This window comes from Diabrotica virgifera, chromosome 7, assembly GCF_917563875.1.
Source record: "Diabrotica virgifera virgifera chromosome 7, PGI_DIABVI_V3a".
Lineage (NCBI taxonomy): Eukaryota > Metazoa > Arthropoda > Insecta > Coleoptera > Chrysomelidae > Diabrotica > Diabrotica virgifera.
The window spans coordinates 236,227,950-236,249,279 of NC_065449.1; the positions used below are offsets into that span (position 1 = coordinate 236,227,950).

Sequence of the window (21,330 nt, forward strand, 5' to 3'; positions counted from 1 at the left end):
GGGCGGCTGCCCAGGGCGGCAAAATTTAGGGGCGGCAAATTTTAGAGGACAGCCAATTTTTGAAATTGAAGAAATAATAAATTCGTTTTTAATATTGTGAACAAGGGCGGCAAAAATGCAACTGTAAAAACGAGAATTAAGTAAGTGAAACAATAACAATTGCAAGGCCCAATCGACGGGAAATCGACAACACCGCCTTCTTCTTCATCGCATATGAATAGTGGAATCAGAATAGTGAGGGGCGATTCTGATAAAAATTTTCATCACAACAGTGATGATATTTTAAAACTTGTTGAGCTCTGGAAAAGTTTATTTTGTTTTACAAGAGCACATTAGGAGAACAACGAATGGTAGTAACAAAAGTAGCATCACTACTTGGGAAAACGTATTCAAAACGAAATTATTCAGCTCCGCCACGATCAAATCAAAAATAAAATTTTGAACTTTTTGAAGTTTTGTAGCATAATTTTAGATTATACACCTGATATTTCTGGGGTGGAACAGATGACTATTGTTGCACGTTTTGTCGATTTAGGTTCACTGCACTGGTTTGAAACTTGCAGAAGTTATTTTGCAAAAACTGAATAAACTGGTAAAACCTTTGGAAGATATGAGAGGACAATGGTAATGGGGCAAACATGAAAGGAAAGAACTTGGGAGTTCAAAACAGAATTTTGAAAATGAATCCTAGAGCATTTGAGCATTTTTGTCCCTTGTTCTAGCCATTCACTCAACTTAGTCGTGAACGATGCTGCTTAAGCCTCACAATTTGCAGTTTCTATCTTTTCCTTAGTGACAAAAATTTACAACTTTTTCTCAGCATCTATTCATCGTTGTGATATACTAAAAATTCGTATTTCTAACCTAACATTAATAGCTTTTTGTATAACAAGGGAGGAAAGTGCTACTTTTCCTTCCGAGAATGAAGTTTACTGTAATCTGTCTGCAGTAATCATTCAAGGGAGGAAAATGCACTTTACTCCCATGTTATACATATGATTTTTCCACCTTCTTTAAATAAAAAGTCATTTTTGCTTAATCTATTTATGTAACTAACCAACAAAATTTATTAAAACTAAAACTAACAAGTAGGTACAATAATATAACTGTCAATTGTCAAATATAAATCAAATTATTAATGTAAACATTGTTAAATAAAAATAGCAATTTACTGTTTTTACCATTCTGCAAAATACAGGGTGTTTTATAAATAAACGTTAAAATGTACACATAATTACCTAATAGAAAATAGATATTGTACAGTGCGTCAATAAGTTATATTTCATGAATGAAATACCATGATGTCACTTTTACTTTTACAACTTTGTTCCCTACAATCAGGTCCGGAAAAGTATACTTTCGGTAGAGGTAGGTGGAAATAGTTATTTTTCTAACTAGTGGGGAAAGTGATACTTTCACGCACGAGACTGCCGTTGACCCGAACAACGCGATACCGGAGTTCGGGCATGCAGTCGAGTGCGGAGAAGGCACTTTCCGCATGAGTTAGGAACAATATTTTTTCTAGGGCAGTACGTTTGGTAAAAAGCCACAAAAAATAGAGTTATATCAATTTTTATTTAGAAGTGAAAATACACAAATTAATTCTTTGACAAGGTTGTCAAAACCAAACTTTCAATATAATGGGTTACCACGGCGACGATATTGGTTTCCATGACGACGATTCAAAACCAGTGTAATTGTCTACTGACCTGACTTTTAAATATTATGTTAAAATAATTTTATTTCATCGAATTATCAGTAGCAATTACACAAGAGCTCTAAAATTCTGTATTAATTTTAGAGATCGAGTGCAATTTGTTGCGATTATTTCATGAATAAAACTGTTCAAAACCAAAATTTTATTGTAATTTATTTACGTAAGTACAAATTAGTACAATTAAACACACAATTGTTATAAATATTTGACGGTTGAAAGTTATCACTTTTATAATTTTAAAAACATTAATTTTTTCATAGCAACGAAGGGTATCTGACGTAATCAACTTGACGACGGGAAATTATCAAAAATTATCAGTTTAATTTTTATTTCTGTAGCTTTCTATTGGTCAGGATCTCCTATGAATGAAATAATCGCGCTAATTTCATTAAAACCTGAACACGATAAGATAAATTTGAAATAAATTAGTAAATAATATCTAAATATTAGTTCATTGCATGTATTATAATATGTTATAATGCCATATTACAAGGTATTTTACTTTCACGCACGCCGTGTGGGAAAGTGCAACTTTCGGAAACGAAATGCGTGCGTGAGTGGCTCTTTTAGCACGGCCCGGCCTGTAGAAAAAATATTTTTCCGAAACTAGATGGGAAAGTAGAATTGATGAAATTACTCCCATCAGATAAAAATTGAAGAAATCTACGATGCTCTTGTAGAAATCACTGTCAATAAAAACAACGATAAAATGGCTGCTTATGAGGCAAGCTGTTTGGCAAATCAAATCCGTGATTTTACTTTTCTTTGCTTTGTGGTAATATGACATGACATTTTACTTCACATCAACGTAGTCAACAAATCACTGCAGAGTATTGATATGGGAGTGTATCGAGGTGTCAGTATTAAGTCTCTCGGAAGTGATTTAAAATTCCAAGGCTGTTTGACAGGCACAAAAAGCTAGCAAAGTTAGAAATTGAGCACCCGAAAATCGGAGGCACAGTAATAGCAACAAAAAGAAAAGTAAAAAGACAGTTTGGCTATGAGGTATGGACATAGATCCAGAGACACGATATAAAGTTGACTTTTATTTAAAAATTATAGACACAACCGTTAATGCACTAAGTGATATAATAGGTGTCAGCAAATTCGTGAAATAACTGTGGTTACCAGTTACTACAATAGAGGTTCTCTTCCCACCTGGCATTACAGTCACCCATTATTAGTTTCAAATTACGTCTGGGTAGGCGTTCACTCAAAAATCGTGAAATTTTTGAGTTTTTGGGTCTACCAAGGGCAGGGGGCGGCGGTCGCCGATCTTGCCCAGGGCGGAAAAATCCCTAGGGCCGGGCCTGGTAAGATGTATTCAACAAAATGTTGAACATATCACAGTATTCAACAACAAATCTTGTGGAGAGTACATGCTATATTTAGAATACTCAAGAAAACAAGTCTTGATAAAAATAAAAATGGTTTGAGACGTTTGAATGACAGAGAAATGCAAATAATCGCTAAACAGTGTAAAAAATAACATTTTATTCTATTTTTAGATCGTTGATAAAAAGAAGAGTTCAACTGACCCAATTATTGGTGCAGGAGGTGTAGGTTCTCCATATGTTGAAATAAGTATCAAACCAGGATTCTTCGAATCTCTTCATTATAGGATTGAAGTGTACAGGAAAGCACCTGATACCACGCCTGCCTCAACAGCAACAACTCTTTAGTTAATATAAATACATATTTTTTAAATATTTTTTTAATGTCCAATAAATTTTTGAAATAGAAACAGTTTCTTTATTTCAAAATTAATTTATCAATAACAAACTTATAGACCAGGACTAGTCTGTAAAAACGTGTATTTTTGGGTGTGAGTGGTGGCGTTCGGATTTTTGCAGATAAAGTTAAGTGACACCTTCAGTAATAATAATTGACTTATGCCCGTTCTCAAATATGCCAGGAACATTAATAAAAAAATTAAAATATTTAAAAATTTCAAAAAACATCGATTTTTTTCTATTTTCTTTGCTTGTAACTTTAAAACGATTCGTTTTGGAACAAAGTTGTATAGAAATAAAATAAAGATAATAATTGAATTTTACATGATATACGACTGGTCAAAAATGTCTTAAGGTATTACCTTTTCTGCAATATAGCAATAAATACAAAATAAGGGGGCAACATACGCCTGTTGTTATTCAATGTTTCTTAACCACTTTGGTGATACTTAGCACCTTAGTAATTCGCTTAGAAGATTCTTATAAATTACTTTAACGGTCTATGAAATTTTATTAAAATCGACCTAATGGATTTTGCATAATAAATTTGCAATATAAATGTTTTTAAAAAAGTTAAAATTTTTTAAAATCTTTCTGAACAAACAGTTTACCATTTAGAAGTTGGCTAATTTTTGAAGTTATACCTCTTTAGGCGCGATTTCATTGAGGGTGAAATTTTAGTAATCTGCGCGCATGCGCACACAGGCAGTATGGAGTTAGTTACTAAATGTTTTAATTTATGTATTTATCAGTCCAGAAAAGATGTGGAAAGAATATATTAGTGTTTTTAAATATATTTTTCTACAAACATGTTAAAAATGCAATTTATAGCACTCCATAGGAGCGTTAAAAATGCTACTTTAAAGCACCTGTGCTTTAAAAATTTTAAGGCATTGCAGTTAAAAGTGAATTGTCAAATTGTGAAACGTCAAAATATTTATATTTCATTTATTAACATTAATAGATATTAATAATACCTATTTACGAATGTTTCTTCTAAAATTTAGGAATATATTAATTTTATAATACATTTAAGTGTGTAGTAATTTTCTTTACAATTTTCACTTACCTATTTGTTTTTGTTTATACCTAATATCGCCCTTTTCTAGCAAGTGTCTGCGTAGGCTAGCGGTATGTGTATCTAGTTACGGATCTGTTAGTACTTGGTTCGATTCCCCCATAAGGAAATTTTTTTTGTTTATTATTAATGGTTATTGACATCTTAGACTATTATTATGTGGACTTAAAAATGATTAAAAATGATTAAAAATGATTAAAAATAATTAAAAATAATTAAAATTATTAATCGGGATGTTGCCCAACTATTTACCGAGTTGCAAATTTATAATAATTGTCTATTTCAAAATGCACTTTTGAAATTAATTTTTCTTATGCACAAATGCAATTTCAGATTTTTTATTCATTAAAATAGTTCACAAAATTTTCTGACATTCTCACGAATCCAACGCACCAAACTGCATTAAAATCCGTATTACTGCGCCAAAAATCGACAGTAAGGCATTTTTTGTGCTTCAATGCCTCGACTAATTCGGCCAGATATCGAGAGGTCGTGAGTTCGAATCCAGTGCAATCCTATACATTTTTTTAATTTTTTTTGGAAGCGGTAAGCACAAAATTAGTTTGGTGTTTAGAAAAAATTAAAACAAACTGTTTAAAGTATATTTATTTTTAAGAAATCTTATTAATAGAAGTATAACTTCTTACGTGCGTACAAAGTACACACACATTATTTTTTTTTTTACATATAAAGAGGTGCTCTCCCTATCTAATACACTTTACAGAATTAAAATCGGATTATTTAACCTTCGGATGACCAAGCGGAGGAAATTGTGACCCCAGCGTATGTTTTTCTTTAATAAGTTCAAAAGTATTTTCAATTTTTAACCCATTATTTTTTTATTTGACTTAAATATCATTCTATATATCGACGCTGCCAAGCCAAAACGGCATAAACGCCAAAATGACCAGTTTTGAGGTAGATGCACGAAAAAATAGGATTTTAATTTCCGCACCAGACAGTCACCGCGGCATAACCGAAAACAAAGTGAAATAGGTTTAATATTGGTTTAAAGTTTTTATAAACGCCAGTCTAGTCACGCACGTGAAGGTCGACGTGAACACTGATTGACACAACTGCCAGTGCCCGTAAGATTATCATTGTGTACAGTTCGGTCCAGTAATAATAGTAAAGGTATGTATTTTTACAATTTTTATGGATAAGTAACATGATATTACTTACCTCTGCAATATTTTCAGTTTGTATTGATTTTTGAAGCGTAAACACCCTGAATTTCTTTAAAAACTATGAGGCGTTTATGCCAAAACCAAATATTTACATCGTGGTTGACACAAGCGCCATTCCTCAATGATATTCTTATGGAGGTTTCTTATTTAAAAATTGCGCATATAAAAAGTTTATTTTAAAATTTTTTATTGTAACTTTGTACTAGTGTGATGAACAATTCTTTTTGTACTACAGCATACAGTTCAAATCAATTTTATATAGCTAAAAATGGAGATCGATTTTTGGCGTTTATGCCATATTTTTGTTGCAGATGAATAGCAGAAGTAAAAAAATAATGGCCTTACTAAATGAAAATAAACCATATACCGAAGCAGCACAAAATAATATACAGACTGGCAATAATTCCCCTATATTCCCCTTAGAGGTTTAGCAATAGTTTAAGTACCTAGGATCGGTATTACAGAGTAATGGAGAAATAGATGGAGATGCATGCAGTAGAATTAGGGCTGGGTGGATGAAGTGGAAAGAAGCGAGTGGTGTGTTGTGTGACAAAAAATTCCAATGAAGCTGAAGGGAAAATTCTATAAAACAGCCATAAGACCGGCTATGAGTCACGGAACTGAATGTTGGGCAGTGAAAAATAAAGAGGAACAACGAATGCATGTAGCGGAAATGAGAATGCTTAGATGGATGAGTGGAGTGACAAAGAAGGATAAAATTAGAAATGAGTATATTAGGGGAAGTCTAGGTGTGGCACCGATTGATGCCAAAATGAGAGAGCATAGGTTAAGATGGTTTGGTCATGTTCAACGTCGAGACGTTAATCACCCCATACGAAGAATAGCTGAAGTGCAGATTCCTGGAAGGAGTAGGAGAGGAATTGAGGGTTAACATTGATATCACCCAAGATAGAATTGTGTGGAGAAATGCAATTAGAGAAGCCGACCCCACATAGGGATAAGGCAAAGAGAATGATGATGATTCCCCTTAGAGGTTTATGCCATTTATAATGCCAACAGTGCAGAAGCTTTTAGCAATGACATTATCATCTTTGAGGAACCACCAGACGTTTCAGCAGAAGAAGAAATATTTAGTCACGATCTCACATCATGTTTCAACTTAGCAGCAGAATTATTAAACCAGAGTATCATGTAAAATATTTATCTTTTAAAATGAACAACATAGTTCCAGATCAACTGGATGAAACAGATGTAGAAGATGAAACGGAATTTTGGGTCTTGTTTTTAACTTACAATGTATTTTTGATTAATAAAAAATAAAACCTATCAAAAATTCTCGTAATTTCATAATTTTTCTTGTTGGCATAAACGACAATTTTTAATTTTCGTTTTTTTTTTTTCATTAATGGCATATATCCCTTTTAAGCGCCATTTTGGCTAACCTTACAACAATGCGATCGACGCAAACGCCAGAGGTAAGTTTGGCATATTCACCAATGTTATATCTTGATTGGACATAAGCGCCATTTTCTAGTTTTTAATTTATTTCACATAGTATTTTCAGCCACATTAATGTTTACAAAATATTAAAATTTGAAAAAAAAATCACCAATCTTTTTGAGTCACTTTGCAGATAAGCTGAATTGGTAAAAATAAAAATAATCAGTTTTTTGTGTTTCCTGAAAAATCAAGTTAATGTCGTTTATGCCGTTTTGGCTTGACAGCGTCGATATCCTCATATTTTGAAATAAAAAAAATTCCCTATATTTTACGAATAAAAAATGTATTCTGAAGTTGATGTTTAGTAAAATAGCGTCTATTATGTGTAATTCCAAGTAGTTTTACGCTAATGACGTTGACTTTGCAAAGTAACAAGACACTTACTCAACATACACACTACACACGACACTAATACTCATGTTGTGACTGGCTGAATGACATAAAGTCCATGCCATAATTAGGGCTTACAATACCGAGCCAAAATCTCAATACCGGTATTTGGTATTTAAAATTTCAAATACCGGGATCCCGGTATTAAAACCGGTATTATGAATAAAAAATTACACGATATATTTATACTATCCTCAGTTGGTATAATGACTTGTCATTAAATAATGGGTCTTTTCATTCACAGTCATTTGTTTCGAACTTCTGTCATATGTCATATAATCCGTGTACCTATATTAACATTATAAATATAAAACAGATTATTCAAATATGACACAAGCTCGAAACAAATGACAATCGATGAAAAGCCCTATATATGAAACCTATTAAATTTTGTTTTCAAATGAGAAGATGTTTATAATATTACATAGAGAGTAGGAATAGATAGATACAAAAAAGGTGCAAATAGAAAAACTATATATTTGTTTCTAGGATAAATTTTGCATATAGTACTTTTACTTATGAAATTTGCTATTTGTAAATTAATTTAACTTTAAAATATATTGATACAAAGATTAACTTACTGTGACATATATTCAATATAGATTACTCTGTGTTTAGACTGCTATATATTTTCAATTATGTATTATAAATAATTCAGAAAATAAGTGAGCCTAATTTATACACCACAATACACAAAAAAATGAAAAATAGATCTAAAAATGTAAAAACAATTCTGATTATCTTGCGGCTTATTTATAAAATAAAGTAGTCTAATTTTAAAAATTTAAGAATTTTTATACAACTCGTTTTATGTACATATTTGTATAGATGAAATCTAATAATTTGGTTGTAGAAACTAATATAACCCTTCGCCTGAAATTAACGACATTCACGCTTTTAGAAAGCGCGGTACTTGACGTGTATATGTAATAAACGTGTTTAATAAATATTTTTTACAATGATATTGGTTGTTTATCTTCAAAAATAATTTCTTGTAACAGCAAAAAATATTTTAGAAGAAAGTTTATTGTGCATCAATTCACTTTTTATAAATTAAGCTAATACCGAAATACCGGTATTTTTATTATAAATACCGGTATTGAATACCGGACAAAAATCGTCCGGGATTCCGGTATTCGGGATCCCGGAATCCCGGTATTGTAAGCCCTAGCCATAATAAAAAATTTAAAAAAAAACTTCATTTTTTTATTAATTGTCATTTTTGACTGGGGTCATTTTTTACCCTCGTTGGTGATCCGTGTAACAAAAAAAGGTTGGTCATCGGAAGGTTAAGGGGTCTCAGCAATGTTCTAAAATTATAAAAAAATTTTTGGCTTATAAACAAATAGCTTTGTTTAATAATAAAAAAATCAATTAAAACCGGTATAATTTGACTTAAACTTTCAAATGCTGTCAACAGAATTGCTATTTTATTTTTAGTCAAAAGTTATTCTCGTTCAAAAATTGCAATTTTTCGATTTTTTGAAAGTTCCACCGCGTTTATCTCAAAAACTATGCATCCTACGAAAAAACTTGTAAGAACATTTTTTGCTTAGAACTACCCAAGATATACAAAAAATATTTTATTTTGCGAAAAATCGATGTTATGTAATTCCTCAAGTTCTTTGTTTATAACAATCTTATCGACATCCGGATCAACTGTTACCCAAAAAATCGTGTTCTACGGGTCAAAATACATAAAAAAATCTTTGTAAGTCCATCTAAATAAAGGAGTCCGTAGCAACTCCTCCTGGACACAGCACTAATTTGTTTATAAGCCAAAAAATTATTTATAAACCTTAAAACATTGCTGAGGCTGCCTAAATAATCCGATTTCAATTATGTAAAGTGCATTAGATAGGTGGAGTACTTCTTTATATCTAAGAAAATTGACAAATCTTTGTATTTTCTAGTTTTTTTTGTGCAAGATTTAAAAAAAAAAATTTTAAAAAAGTTTAGATTGCAAAATTACTATGCAAAATCTAGTAAGTCAATTTTGATGAAATTTGGTGGACGGTTTAACCACATTACAAAAATTTTCTAAGTGAATTAGGAAGGTTCCAAGTGTAACCTAAGTGATGTAAAAACATTGAATAAAGACAGGCTTGTTTTGCTCCCTTATTTTATATCTATTGCTATTTCGCAGCAAGGGTGTTAAATTAAGACATTTTTTAGTAATCGTATCTGATAGACAATTTAATTATATTTGTTTTATTTCTATACGACTTTGTTCCAAAATGAATCGCTTTAAAGTTATAAGCAAAGAAAGTAGAAAACAAACCGAACTTTTTGAAACTTTTAAATATTTTTTGAGAAGGAGCATAAGTCAATTACTATTAACTAAGTTATCACCTAACTTTATCTGCAAAATCCGAAAGCCACCTCTCACATCCACCTAAAAACAGATCCTTTCTGGTCTATTACGAAAACTTAAAAATTAAGCTTCGAGTCAAAAAATAACCCTCTATCAATTTTGACTGTCATACAACAATAATTTTGGTGTTTGTATTTATCAATTAAAAAGGATGAAATTAAAATTTAGAATCAAATGTAAGAAGAAATAGAAATTCTTGGTGATGTAAGACAGCGTTTTATATTGTCACCACTGCTGTTTAATTAATATAGCGAAGCCGTCTTCTAAGAAGCTTTAGGAGAGTGTAAGGATGGGATGATCATAAAGGGTGAAACCCTTATACAAGACAGGCCGATGACACTGTCATATTCCCTTCAATGCTACAAATCCTGACAAACATACTGGAACGGCTAAACAAAACGTGTAGGTACTTATATGGTATTAAAATGAACTTAAAGATAACAAAATTTATGGTCATTACAAAACATCCAAAAACAACTAAACGCTCCATATTATTAATATTCAGATAGATAGGGTAGTCAAAATTTTTGACGGGTATCCTTCAGGTTATGTACTTTCATTTGAGTAATAAAAAAAAAATTCTCGAATTTTGAATTCTTGAATTATCGAATCATTAGAAACAAATCTTATGGACATATTATGGACAAATGGTTAATCTGCATATGGACAAAATACATAAAGGAACTCTTTGATGATACTAGATCCGAACAACCTCCACCCTACATTATGTGATGACCACTTACCAATCACATCAGATGAAGTGGAAAGAGCAATATCACAACTAAAAGATGGCAAAGCTCCTGGACCTGACAATGCATATGCTGAACTCATAAAACTATTTAACACCGACGGTACTCAACGCCTAACCAAAATATTTAACGACATACATATATTTAAGCGGAGTAATACCAAAAACATGGTTGAAGTCGACGTTTATTGCTTTACCAAAGAAAACAAAGTCCGTATTCTGCAGTGATTTCCGAACCATCAGCTTAATGAGCCATATTTTAAAACTATTTCTAAAAATTATACATCAAAGGATATATAGACTGTGCGAAGAAAAAATCAGCCGAACACAGTTTCGTTTTCGAAATGCAGTGGGTACAAGAGAGACTCTATTTAGTATACAAGTGCTATTTCAAGTTCATGTTTCATTGATTACCATAAAGCGTTCGATACAGTAAAGTACGACAAGCTGATGGAGATATTAACCAATATTGGAATTAACACCTGTGATTTAAGGATTATCAGCAATCTGTACTGGAATCAAACATCCTCTATCCGGACAGAGGCAGGAGAATTCGACGATATCAAAATCAAACGTGGGGTCCGTCAGGGATGTATACTATCCCCACTGCTGTTTAACATCTACTCTGAGAAAATCTTTCAAGAAGCAGTGGATGATATTGAAGCCGGAATTCGAATTAACGGAGAATGTATCAATAACATAAGATACTCAGACGACACTGTGGTATTCGCTGATAGTTCTGAAGCCCTACAGGAGTTAATGAACAGAATCGCAGAAGTCAGTCAGAGATACGGACTTTTACTAAACACTAAGAAAACAAAATGTATGATTATCTCTAAAAACAAACAGCAATTTGGACGAATCAATGTGAATGCTGAACAAACAGAAAGAGTAAAAACATATTGTAGGGGAAAGAGGAGTGAGAGGGGCTGGTTCTAAAAGTTTGTAAACATAAAATAAGTATAAAAAGAATAATATTCTCACCTTCCTACATTTGGTAGATCAAAAGTATATAAGACTTCGAAGGACCAGCAACCAATTGATGGCAAAATAATAAGTTAGTAACAATAGGGAACAGCTAATAGTAGAATAATAAGTAGATAATAATAAGAATAATAAATCAAACTTAAATTGACATAGTTTATTTTTGTATTAGACACAAATATTATTAGACCCAAATTTTTGCAAGAAGTAAATAAAATGGACAATAACAGGAAATAATGAGAAATTAAAAGTAATAAAAGTTATTTTGCCAACTAATCACCTATACCTAATTTTATACAAATGTTCTTAACTATATTGACATGCGGTAGAACAAAAAAGTTTATTTATAAAACCGGCAACCCTGCAATGATGGAGCTTGGTGCCGTGGTTTTGTACATAGGTGATCAATTGATATTCTTTTAGTTTAATTGTATGGTACTTACAGTTTAGATGCACAATAACTGAATTTAATACATACTAACTTGATTAATAATAATTTGCTTTCATTGGAAAAGCGTCAGATTTAGCGTGCTTCCAGTGGGGAAGCGAGGAACGCACTTTTTACATCCTATTCCGTCAGAAGTTGGAGATGAAGTTTTTGTTTTAGGGACGAAGGAAACTAAGAGAAGTTAGGTATACGATTTTGGGTAAATAAAATCTGACAAGCGCAGAATATATGATTAGGAAGAAAGAAAGCATGTGTGCTGAGAGCGTAGGGTTTTAGTTTAGTGGGATAGAAAAATATTAGAAGTTATTATTAAAATATTAGAATTACAAAAACTATTGTAGAAAAGACAATTTTCTACACATATACTTACCTTGGTACGAACGTCAATGAAAATTGGGACCATTCTATAGAAATCAAATGTGGGATAGAGAAAGCAAGATCTGCATTTCAAAAAATGGCAAAGTTGTTCAAATGTCATGATTTGTCGATACCCATAAAAGTCAGATTACTACGATGTTATATATTTCCTATACTGTTGTACGGAGTTGACTCTCACAGACGCCACCTGGAAGAAAATTGAGGCTTTTGATATGTCGCTTTATCGTCGAGTCCTGAAGATATCTTATACCGACCACATTACTAATGAGGGTGTTTTGCTGAGAATGTAAAAAGAAAAAGAGCTGTTAATCAAAATAAAAACAGCCAAAATCGAATACCTCGGTCACATCATGAGGAACAGTGAAATATATGGACTGCTGCAACTGGTCTTACAGGGAAAAGTAGAGGAAAAGCGAGGACCAGGAAGGCGAAGGATTTCGTGGCTGAAAAATCTACGTACGTGGTTCAACATAACCACTACAAATCTTTTCAGAGCAGCAGTGTGCAAAGTACAGATTGCCATGATGGTCGCCAAAATCCGAAACGGATAGGGACTACAAGAAGAAGAAGAAGAAGAAGAAGAAGAAGAAGAAGAAGAAGAAGAAGAAGAAGAAGAAGAAACAAATATTAACAAATTTATATTATTTATTAATTAATATATATTAATATATATAATTAATATATATTTATATTAGCACCACTTTACATAATTCAGACATATTACAATAATCTATATTTATTCATTGGTGTACACTTGGATTCTGTAGCTGAGCAGTTCGGTAATGGCGGGAGCAATGTTTACGGTCACCCATGTACTGTCAACACCACCATCTTCTACTTCAGGTACGCTATCGCTTTGGTTATTGTCCACAATCTGGTAAAAAATTAAATAATTAGTTTCGCATAAAAGGAAATGTCTGGGTGTTATACCTAATAAAATTTATTGTTCGATTTATTTGAAACTATAACCGCGTGTAAGGTATGCTTAAAAAATGTCTTCCTGATCTGCAGACGACGCAATACTAATCTCTTACATTGACAATGATTTACAACGTATACTGCACCAATTTAATATAAGGTATAAAAAAATAATATAAAATATAAAAACACCAGGTAGCACCAATCAGAACACAGTCCAACAAAAATTAACTCTAAAACTTATGGTAGGGAAGCAAAGTATGCTAAATGTGCAGTCACTCGAGCGCTTGCTTTGGGGACCTATTGGGTTGTGAAGAGTAGGTCCTAAAACCAAAAAAAAATTAAAAAGTTTTCCATTTTAGTGGGCGCTTGCCATTTTTTAATTTAATTTTCCATTTCCAACAATCGTTTTGTCCGATTAAAACGCCATCTATCCATAATTCGAAAAAATGTTTCGAATAAAAGTTACTTATTTTTACGTAAGAAATCCAAATCTGTAATAAAAATAAGGGGTGGTGCCATTCGATAGATTTTTCAAAAATACTGATAAGTGTATTTTACAGTTTTTCGATCTGATGTTCATTTCGCGAAATATCGCGGGATTCGTATTTAAAATACTAAATTTACCCCCACCCCTCTCCGTGGGAAGTCGTGTTTAATATCATTCGATAGATTTTCAAAAATATAGGGTACATATTTTTTAGTTTCTCGATCTGTCATTCATTTTGCGAAATATTCGCTTTTTTCTTGTGAAACTTTCGGATCGTCAGATTTTTGAAATATACACTCTTTTGCATGTACTTAACTTACCTTATCGTAATCTGACAATTTCGAGTTTTTTTAAGGATAGATTTTTTTTTTCGGGCCCCCCTTAACGAACTCTACTGTGTTAAGACAATATATGGTAGAGGCACATCTGCAGGGTACCAGGTTTCTTCCCACATGCTAATCTGACGCGCTCGAGTAACTGCAAAAATCCCCGCTTGGCCTCCCCTACCATTATGGTATGCACAATGCAGGGTCTCTTACTGTCCAATTCTATACTTTTTTCTTCTTTTTTCAATGAAACAACATCATCAGGGAACAATGTGGCGTGCAAGATGTAGTAGGATGGGGTAGGCAAAGACGAAGAGAATGGTTCAGTCATATAAAAAGAATGGAGGAGCACATACTACCAAGAATTGCGATAGAAAGAAAACCAGCTGGCCAGCGTCCACCGGGGAGACCACCAAAAAGATGGAGAGATAACTGGCAGTCTACCTCTCAAGAAACACTTCAACGTCGGAATTAACAGATCGACAGATGTACAACAAGTATATAAAAAAGAAGAATTTTTGTTATTACGATATTATTAGTGTTAGTAGTAGGACTTAGACACTATCTCTCATTTTTGAAATTTTGTTATTACGATATTATTAGTGTTAGTAGTAGAAATTAGACACTATCTCTCATTTACGCCGTTGAATTAACTGACCCAGATTACAATTGTAATGTTGTTATCAGTATCTCTCTCTCTCTCTCTCTCTCTCTCTCGCTCTCTCTCTCTCTCTCTCTCTCTCTCTCTCTCTCTCGCTCTCTCTCTCTCTCTGGATTATGTGTTGTCATTATTGCACTTTTGAAGATCGTGATTTCGCCCAATACTCGTTAACAAATTTTCTCCATTGGTTTCTATCTTCAGCAGCTATAAGGGTTTCTCAGAATGAGAGCGTTGAATTGTGAATGTGGTCGGACCATCTGCTTAATGACCATACTTTTGGTCTTCTCCCCGAAAAATTTCGAGAAACGTTAATCTCTCTAAACTGTGAGAAACACGTGATCAAAGTTTAATGTCGAATTTACATGTTTATATAAAATGTCCATGCTCTACAAAAGTAGAGAATATGTTTTTATGTAAATCTATGGATTTATGCAAAATGCTTCTGTTCATAAATTCATTGCCAGTTCGCTTTTCTTTTTCATATTTTCTTTAAGAATGTAATTACTTGTAATCTTGGTTAATTATGGTAAGGAAATCTTTGAAATGTATCTTTGTGAAACATAAAGTTTCTGTATGTTGTTTTTATGTATTTTAGTAAAATAAGTCCTCTACTCGTAATCCTTTAATTTGTTTTATTACATTGAAAGAAATATTGGGAGATTGGTTACCCTGTTTACAACTTAAGCAGCATCGTCATGGGTACATGACGATGCTGCATAAGTTGTAAATATATAAGTCATAAGTCACAGGAATGATTTCCCTAATATGTGCTCACACCAGCAATCTTTTCTCAATCAATTCTCAATATTTTTTTGTAGTAAATAATAAATTTAACAAATAAATAAATAAGCCTGCTTTATAGGACGACGAAATGAATTGACTAAAGCCCAGCAATATATGACAATTTGATATAGTTTTTCACGGTATTCTTCTACCTATACGTAGTTAGTAGAATTAGTTTTCATTCAGAAACATACTTCCTTCTTTGGTTCTGTGTTTCTTTGAACCCCATTAAAGAACTGATCACATTCTCCTAATAATTAAAACATGAACTGGAAATAAATATTAACAAAACTATACACACATTAAACTTTATATCACAATTCTACTCAAACATATTACAATATTTATATTATTTATTGGTTGGTGTACACTTGGATTCTGTAGCTGAGAAGTTCGGTGATGGCGGGAGCAATGTTAATGGTTACCCATGTACTGTCTACACCACCATCTTCGATTTCAGGTACGCTATCGCTGTGGTTATTGTCCACGATCTAGTACAAAAATTCAATAATAATTTCACATAAAAGTAAAATTTCTTATGCCTAAAATTCTTAAATTATTCAGGGGTAACACTTCTTTGCCTGTATTTTGTCAGAAGGCATAAACTATTTTAGAATTAAATATTTCATTGATGCTATTGATGTTTGTGGTGAAACAGAAACTACCTTTGATAATAAATTGACTAATAGACCAGTAAGGATCTGTTTTTAGGTGGATGTGAGAGGGGGCATTCAGATTTTTGCGGATAAAGTTAGGTGATAACTTCGTTAATAATAATTGAATTATGCTCCCTCTCAAATATGCCCGGAACATTAATAAAAATAAATAAAATATTTAAAAATTTCAAAAAATTTCGTTTTTTTTTCTACTTTTTTTGCTTATAAACTATTAAATTAAAAACCATACATTTTAGAACAAAGTCGTATAGGAATAAAACAAAGATAAATAAATTTTCTATCAGATGCGATTAGTTAAAAATGTCTTTTCTAATTTATTACCCTTCCTTCAAAATAGCAATAAATATAAAATAAGGGGCAAAACAAGCCTGTCCTTATTCAATGATTTTCCATCACTTAGGTTACACTTGGAACCTTCCTAATTTGCTTAGAAAATTTTTGTAATGTGCTAAAACCGACCACCAAATTTCATTAAAATTGACTTACTATTTATTTTGCATAATAATTTTGCAATCTAAACTTTTTTTTTAAAATTAAAATTTTTAAAAATCTTGCACAACAAAAACTAGATCATACAAATATTTGTCAATTTTTTACATATAAAGAAGTACTCCACCTATCTAATGCACTTTACAGAATTAAAATCGGATTATTTAAGCAGCCTCAGCAATGTTTTAAAGTTATAAACAATTTTTTGGCTTATAAACAAATTAGTGCTGTGGCCAGGAGGGAGTGCTACGGGCTCCTTTATTTAGATGGACTTACCCAAGTTTTTTATTAATTTTGACCCGTATAACACGAATTTTTTGGGTAACAGTTGATCCGGATGTCGATAAGATTGTTATAAATAAAAAACTTGAGGAATTACATAACATCGATTATTCGCAAAATAAAACATTTTTTTTTGTATTTCTTGGGTAATTCTAAGCAAAAAATGTTCTTACAAGTTTTTTCGTATGATGCATAATTTTCGAGATAAACGCGGTGGAACTTTCAAAAAATCGAGAAACGTTTGATTAAAAAATAAAATAGCAATTCTGCTGACAGCATTTGAAAGTTTAAGTCAAATTATACCGGTTTTAATTATCTGCATTGCTAAAAATTAATTTTTTTATTATTAAACAAAGCTATTTGTTTATAAGCCAAAAAATTGTTTATAAATTTAAAACATTGCTAAGGCCCCTTAAATAATCCGATTTTCATTCTGTAAAGTGTATTAGGTAGGTAGAGCACCTCTTTATGTGTAAAAAAATAGCCAACTTCTAAATGGTCTACTTTTTGTTCAGAAAGATTTTAAAAAATTTGAACTTTTTTAAAAACATTTAGATTGCAAATTTATTATGCAAAATTTATTAGGTCGATTTTAATTAAATTTGGTACACGATTTAAGTATGTTACAAAGAATTTCCTAAGCGAATTACTAAGGTTCTAAGTGCCACCAAAGTGGTTAAAAAATATTGAATAACACCAGACTTATTTTGCCCCCTTATTTTGTATTTATTGCTATATTGCAGAAAAGGTAATACCTTAAGACATTTCAATTGTCTTTATTTTATTTCTGTACGACTTTGTTCCAAAACGAATCGTTTTAAAGTTATAAGCAAAGAAAACAGAAAAAAATCGATGTTTTTCGAAATTTTTAAATATTTGAATTTTTTTATTAATGTTCCGGGCATATTTGAGAAGGAGCATAAGTCAATTATTATTACTGAAGGTGTCACCTAACTTTATCTGCAAAAATCCGAATGCCATCTCTCACATCCAAAAATAGACGTTTTTTCGCAGATCCTTACTGGTCTATAAAATAAATTCTAGTATATCATAAATTTAATCTTAAATCCAAAAATTTAATTATATAAAAATGCATTTTTGGTCTTTAGTATTTGAAGTCTGATCTTTTCGAATCATTTTTATACTCATACCTAACCTCTATGCAGATCAAAGTTGTTTACCTTTACATCTATGTATGTTGGTTAAGTAACTTCCGAATTATTTCAATAAATTAATTATATAATAGGTCTCTATAATAGATCTCTGACTACCAGCCACTTAGCATGGTAGCCATGCTATTACCGAGCCGTATAAATAACCATTGCAGCCTTATACATATTTAGTTTTTAAGGCTCTATGTAAAAACGTGTACCTTCGGCTTTATTATACTTACAACAATGCAGGTGATTGGTTTCTTCAAGAACAAGCTGTCTGGTACTCTAACACGGATGGTGCTTCCTACAACGGATGTTGCTACTTCTTTGTCGTATACAGCTTTGGTTCTAAAAATATAATCATATATTTGAAGTTTGAATTTGTCGGTAAGTTACTTATACAAATTATATATACAATGATGCGTTTAGTAATTTTTTGGTACGAAGTGATTTTTCCAATGGATCATCAGATGAAAGTACCACAAACTTATACTAACACATATCCTAATTGACAGAAGATTTGAAAAGTAGACCATAAGAAGTAGATCAAAAGTAGACTAAATTAGTAGACTAGATGGACGAATGTTATAAAGTGCATCACCACAAACTGTATGCAAAAGCTCAATTTGGAGATACGTGAAAAATCTTACGGGAGCCCTTTGTTACGCAGTGGACAAATATAGGCTAATTGATGATGATAAAATAAGGTAATTGGCACATATAAATGAAAATGTAGCTTTAAGAAAAACTATACGAGAAAAAATTTTATCGGTAGAAGACGAATATGTTAACGGTTTTTTGTGGGCAGTAAATATCACAGAAGAAAAAAATTAAAGAAATAAAAACAGTCTTACATGCCAGTAGAGATAAAAGCATAAAAAATAAAACAAAAAATGGGAAAATAGTATAGTAGTCTATAATAATTATAGATAAAAGAGTATTGTTATTATTATACTATACCAGTAAAATCAACAAAATAAAGTAGGATCCTACTGTACTAATATGCACAAATTGTCCTAGAACCTACAAGCCCCATGATTTTCTTTAACAAGAAAAAAGCTTTGCACCTAGTCCAGCACTCGAATAAAAATTATAATAGGGACTCGAAAAACTGGGTCCTGGTGAATTAGTAACTATTTTAATCCCCCATCCTTATTACAGGCCAACTGGAAACTGTGGTCCTCAGGTAATTTTTCGATAACCCATCAATTACCGGTGAATTTGTAACTTTCAATTTCTAAGTAGTCCTTAACGATGTTGATAAACCAATACAGGTATTCCAGATATATATGTACCTGTATAAATTACCCTCTTTGAAGGTGGTGTAAAAGGTAGATATTCATCATTTATGTATTATCTCTTAGAAGAGTTACTGGAGAAAATCCAATTAAATTTTGTTAAAATTTAATCAATGGTTTCACTTGTAGAAAGTTTCGAGGTGGCAGGGCCAGGTAGTAGAAAAGTTACGAATTGGCCGGTGTACATTTTGATTTCAAAACGTTTGTCATTAAAAGTTGCGAGTTGGCGCGTGTCCGAAAAAATGAGTATGTATAATTCAAGAAATACACGGAAAAGTGCTACTATAATAGCCAAAAAATCAAATAAAATTGATGTCATATAAATTTATACAAAAAAGCTGTAAGCTCAATAGAAATTAACTTATAGATAATACATAAAATAAAAATATAAACAAAATAAGTCTAAAGTGGAAAATAAATTTAGGTACCTACTACAATGAAAATTTAAACAAAAATAAAGCATTGACATGTGATACCAAACGGGAAAAAATTTAGAATTTTACCAAATATACTTATAGTTAAGTAGCATTAGTTAGTTAAAATATTACTTAATTGTTGCCATACTTACGCTTTGTCTGAGTTGGGGCAGACAGTCAGATCTCTAGCCAAAGAGTGGTTGACCAAAAGGACTACCAAGAGTCCGAAAAGAACAGTTTTGGATGCCATTGTTGATTATGCCCACTCAAAGGTTACAAAATTTGAAATAAAAAAATTGCGAGCTTTATATATCAATAATTGATCATTATGAAACAAAGAATCAGATCAAACCTAGTTTAATTTAGATAATTTTACACCTTGAAAGAGATTAAATGTATTGATAAGAAAAAGTTGTCTTGGTAATTGATATGTTAAGTATTTTTATGTAAATATTGAATAATGTAATAAAAAAATCGATTTGCGTTGGATTATCAAAGTGTTTTTTATCGCAAGGATTACGTCCGCTTCAATTTTATGGTTTTTCAGAAATTATTTCACAAGTTACTTACCTATATGAAAAAGGCCTTAGCCGAATTTGACAAAAATCTTACCAATGTAATTTTGTAGTCAACTGTAAAGTTAAATAAAAATTTATTAAAGCCCTAGTTTTTTATATTTAATGGCATAGACATTAGTCATTCAGCCAGTTGCAATAAAGAATATACAATCCTATCCCTAATACAAAATTAAACAAAAACAATATAGTGATACAATAAATAATACAATACATTAATAATAATAAAAACAATAATGGATCTCTAATAAAGTGATATAACATTTATGATAAAAAAAAAATGCAAATCTGAACTTAAATCATAAAAAATATCATGCCCGAGTACAAATCTTACAAAACCATGCGTGTATCTGACAAGAAATTTATAATGATATCCAGCAGAGACTGGATATTGAATGGTGCATGAATATCAAGTTTAATTAAATTTTTATAGAGAGAGTTTGAATGCTGTTGAAACTTAGTACACTCAAAAAAGATATGATCAAGATCACCCTGCTTTCCGCAATGTTTGCAATTATCGTCTTCAATCACATTTATTTTATATAAATGACTTGGATAGCAAGCATACCCAAAACGTAGTCGATTTATAGTCGTTATATATTTACGTGGAGCTTTAAAACTCTTAAACCAGGTACTTTGTGGAATCACTGGTTGTAAAGTGGTGTATCTTGTGGGGTTTGTTAAGCAATAAAGATTACATTGATCTTTCCATATCGATAGTTGGTTTCTTTTAAAAATAGTAATAACATCTGATACACATAAA

The 21,330-nt window shown here is 31.6% G+C and overlaps 2 protein-coding genes across 4 annotated transcripts in view; one reads left to right on the forward strand and one right to left on the reverse strand.

Annotated features, from left to right (window-relative positions):
• LOC114325739 (uncharacterized) overlaps window positions 1-3,461 on the forward strand; it is a 30,850-nt gene extending 27,389 nt beyond the window's left edge. Inside the window, exon 3 of the mRNA XM_028273871.2 lies at window positions 3,226-3,461. Coding sequence (XP_028129672.2) covers window positions 3,226-3,399 — 174 coding nt within the window. The 3' untranslated portion in view covers window positions 3,400-3,461. The remainder of the gene's footprint in view (window positions 1-3,225) is intronic.
• Window positions 3,462-13,125: 9,664 nt separating this feature from the next.
• Window positions 13,126-20,329, reverse strand: LOC114325741 (uncharacterized). Of its 3 annotated transcripts, XM_050656339.1 has the most exons (4): window positions 20,145-20,329; window positions 18,518-18,626; window positions 16,137-16,167; window positions 13,126-13,341 (listed from the first exon to the last, which is right to left on the reverse strand). In XM_050656339.1, exons 1-4 carry the CDS (start codon window positions 20,240-20,242, stop codon window positions 13,235-13,237), a joined length of 345 nt encoding a protein of 114 aa, XP_050512296.1. In that variant the 5' UTR covers window positions 20,243-20,329; the 3' UTR covers window positions 13,126-13,234. The 3 variants fall into 3 exon arrangements, with proteins under 3 accessions (XP_050512296.1, XP_028129674.2, XP_028129675.2); XM_028273873.2 differs by lacking the exon at window positions 16,137-16,167 and having other exon boundaries at window positions 13,126-13,372; XM_028273874.2 differs by lacking the exon at window positions 13,126-13,341 and having other exon boundaries at window positions 15,969-16,167.
• Window positions 20,330-21,330: the final 1,001 nt, after the last annotated feature.

What these genes read in the sequence shown, in the direction of transcription:
- LOC114325741 (XM_028273873.2), bottom strand. Translation starts at nt 20,242, where the DNA reads ATGGCATCCAAAACTGTTCTTTTCGGACTCTTGGTAGTCCTTTTGGTC. An exon ending in TGCCCCAACTCAGACAAAGC is followed by an intron (nt 18,627 to 20,144) that starts GTAAGTATGGCA and finishes TTATATTTTTAG; the next exon opens with AACCAAAGCTGTATACGACA. An exon ending in AACCAATCACCTGCATTGTT is followed by an intron (nt 13,373 to 18,517) that starts GTAAGTATAATA and finishes ATTTTTTACCAG; the next exon opens with ATTGTGGACAATAACCAAAG.